The sequence below is a fragment of the Elephantulus edwardii genome, unplaced genomic scaffold (genome assembly GCF_000299155.1).
Source record: "Elephantulus edwardii isolate Elephantulus edwardi_28Jun2011 unplaced genomic scaffold, EleEdw1.0 scaffold00006, whole genome shotgun sequence".
NCBI classification, from domain to species: Eukaryota; Metazoa; Chordata; class Mammalia; order Macroscelidea; family Macroscelididae; genus Elephantulus; species Elephantulus edwardii.
The window spans coordinates 33985036-33988540 of NW_006399756.1; the positions used below are offsets into that span (position 1 = coordinate 33985036).

Sequence of the window (3505 nt, forward strand, 5' to 3'; positions counted from 1 at the left end):
ATATGAAGACTGAAAAGACCTAACAATTTCACCTATCATCAACAAAACGGAAACCATCATACTCAAGTACTAACTATATGCTCGGATATTAATTGGAGAATAAATTTACCCAACTCTTTTAGAAAACAATTTAGGTTCGCTTAACAGAAACGTAAAAATGTTTATATTCTTTGACCTAAAATTCCAATTCTAGAATTATGGTCTAAGGAAAGCATCATTAAAATGAAAAGAAGTTTTCTGCACAAAAACATGTCACAAACTTCTTTAAAATGGCAACAGCGAACTTTTAAAGGAGTAGTTTAGTAATTTATGGCCCAGCTACTTAATGAAAACTTATGCAATCATTAAATGTTTTTAAAGTACGTGCAATAACATGAAAAACGTTTATGATGCAATACGAAGTGAAAACGCAGGTAAAATTGCTGTGTGACTGTTTTGTATACAAAAAGAAAGGAAACATTTTAAAAATACGAGTGATTCGGGTCTTATGATGGTGTGGTTCATTCAGTTCATGTTTCTATTTTCACGTTTGAAGGTTTATTATTATGTCAATGAACAAAGTCTAGCCATGCGGTGAATCCTCTCCGCTCCAAGCCTGGAGGAAGGAGTGAGGGGGAAGGCTCTACGACCACTACCTAAAAATCAACCAGCATGAAGGTTTCACAAAGCACCCTAAGACCTTCCCCGGCTCGCCCAGTTCCCACCTCTCCGAAGCCTAATCGGAAGCCGAACCCTCCCGCGCGGCCCAGTCCGCACCCAGGCTGGGGGTGTGACGCCACCCGGGGGCGGAGCGGACGAACCCAAGCGGGGCCGACACGTGGGGAGAGAGGATGCGGCGGCGGGGGAGGGCTAAGAGTGTGGGTGGGTGTGTCGGTGAGTGGGCGAAACCACCGCGGGCCGCCGCAGAGTCCCCATCTGCTTCTGCAGTCCATCCGGCCGCCGCAGTACGATCGCTGTCCCCACGATATGGATCTCCTCACACGTAGATTTTGAGATCTGAGCCGAGAAGGTTCGAGTCACTGCTCTGCGCTTCCCAGGACGTCCCGTCCTCCGGCGCCTCCTCGCGCGACCCTCCCCGCCCCGCCGCCGTGGTACGGCCCACTTACGTCACCCTTTGTTTACAAATCAAGCGGAGCCGGTAGGATTCCGGCTTCGGTAGCGTATTACCAACCAGTAGCTGGGTGCCTTCGGCTTGTGCTTCCTCCCCGGCCCGGGCTTCTATCTTCGCATCGCACCAGGCTCAGCCGCGGCCCACCGATCTCCGGAGCGCAGCCAAGCCGGCGGCGACACTCACAGCACTCCGGGTGCCCGGGCAGGGGGCCATGCGGTGCCGGAGAGAGGAGGAAGAGAGAGCGGAGGGGGAGGAAGAAGAAGACAGCTTCCTCTTGCTGGAGCAGTCGGTGACGCTGGGCGGCTCGGGCGAAGTGGACCAGTTGGTGGCCCAGATCGGCAAGGCGCTGCAGCTGGACGCGTCCCAGGACAGATCGGCCTCCCAGTGCGCACCGCCCGGGCCGCCGCTGCAGCCCCCGCGACCCCTGCCCGCGGTGCCGGCGGACAAGGCCCGGCCCCGGGCCCAGCCTGTGTTTCTGTCACCTGTGCTGCCCTCGTCGACCGAAGCCGCCAGTCCGAGCTCCCTGCGCTGCACCCTCGGGGAACTCCGCCGCGTACGGGTCCGGGCTGCTCCCTACTGCGTGGCGGAGCTCACCGCCGACTCCGGCGCGCTGCCTGGGCCGTACCGCCGAGGATGGCTCCGGGGCGCTGCCCCTTCCCGCCGCCTGCATCAGCGACGCTGGCCCCAGGCTGGGGCAGGCGCCAGCGACGCTGATCTCCTGCAACAGCTTGTGCTTTCCGGGAACCTCATCAAAGAGGCCGTGCGAAGAATACAGCCAGCTGTCGCCGTGGTCTTCCCTGTTGCAGCCACAGGTCCAACAGGTACCTCTGGGTCTGGAGGTGGGCTCAGCGGACCCGATGCCTTCGCCTTGCAGCCCTCAGGCGCTTTGCACTGACCAGGGCCCTCTGGAGGAGGTTAAGGAGGCCGCTGCGCAGACCCGACGTCCTACCCTCCGCCACTCTGGACCTTAAGCCCCCTCTCTGGCGCTACCTGGGCTTCTCGGGGCCGCATAGGAGAGAACTTTAGAGACGTTCACGGGTCTGGATGCGCCCGTGCGGCGAGAAAACTCCCACGGACCCAAGGGCCTGGGATAAACTGGGAGAACTATGGCAGCTATTTGCATCCTCTTAGACCAGTCTTAGCCCCGAGGGGCGTCGTGTGCTCGGATTATTTCAGGATTGGGTTTAGAGGGGCGGGAATCGTGAGGGCTTTATAACAATACTTGAAAACTAGTGACACAGAGCATTCATTTGCTCTCTATTTTCCGGTGGAGGAACTTTGAAATGGTGCTACAATTGCCAGGTGAATCAATTCCAGGCGGGAGGGGAGAGAAGAATGTAAATGCTTGGTGGTGGGTGGGCCAGTATCATCCCCTTTCTCCCACCTGATGGCTGATTGAGGTTGGGGATCTGAAGGCCAGTTAGGTGGAGGAGGGAGACTTTTGAAAGTGGAGAAAGTTGAAGTAGAATGTGGACTTTTTAAAAAATGACTTGACTTTGCCACCTGTGAGTCAAGGTCATGGTTTGCTGTGAGTGGGAGTGCCTGGAAGAGCTAACTCATCTGGGTGTCTTTTTCATCTTGCTCCAAGAAGTCTTGTTCTTTGCTACCACTTGAGGAGTCTCCCGAGGATACAGGCGAGAAGGACTGGTTCGGGGAGAGGTATTTTTTTTTCTTCTCTCTCCTTGCTTGCTTACCAGAACTCCTCCTCCTGGGAGGCCTCACTTGGCCATGACCGAGCTTTCTCCGAAACACTCATAAACAATCTTGTGAGTGGCTCTCCTGTCCTCCTCGCCTGCCTTTAAAAATCTGCCCTTCTCAGCGTCTGCAGAGTGGAAGAGAGACCCTGGGCATTTTTCCTGCTCCGTCCTGGCCCTGAAGGGTGGAGCCATAGGCCTGAGCCATGCCAGCTCTTTGTGAGTGACTGAAATGTTTTTAAAATGTGACTCTCCGGGAAAGACACCGCTGGCTTTACCGTTGTGAAACTTGAGGGCGCTTTAGAAAGGTGCCACCCCTAAACTTTTAAGGTAGCTAAACTTTTTTTTTTTTAAAGTTTCAATGGCTTGTTCATCCTCCAGATGTAGCTATTGATGTACACTTCGCACCGGAGTGTCTGAAATTGTGGTGGTCCTGATTTATAGGATTTCTTAATTAAAATATCTGCTGAATAAACTTGATTTTTGTTTGTTTTGGAATATGGCTTGGTGTTTTCGTGAGAAGTGGGGGAAAGAAAAGCACATTTGAGATACCCTTAATAATGAAAGGATGCACTTTGGGAGAAAGGGTTTTGTTTTTTTTTTAATTGGGAAAAACATATTGAGGGTACAAGGAGGTGAGGGTTGGGGGCAGAAGGGTGAGGATGGGCCAGGATGCAGTTGCAGAGCTGCACAGTTTGGT

The 3505-nt window shown here is 53.5% G+C and overlaps 1 protein-coding gene across 1 annotated transcript; it reads left to right on the forward strand.

Annotated features, from left to right (window-relative positions):
• The first annotated feature begins 1322 nt into the window (after window positions 1-1322).
• FRAT2 (frequently rearranged in advanced T-cell lymphomas 2) lies at window positions 1323-2006 on the forward strand. Its single transcript, XM_006880203.1, has one exon. It carries the CDS (start codon window positions 1323-1325, stop codon window positions 2004-2006), a length of 684 nt encoding a protein of 227 aa, XP_006880265.1.
• The last annotated feature ends 1499 nt before the right edge of the window (window positions 2007-3505 follow it).

What these genes read in the sequence shown, in the direction of transcription:
- FRAT2 (XM_006880203.1), top strand. Translation starts at nt 1,323, where the DNA reads ATGCGGTGCCGGAGAGAGGAGGAAGAGAGAGCGGAGGGGGAGGAAGAA.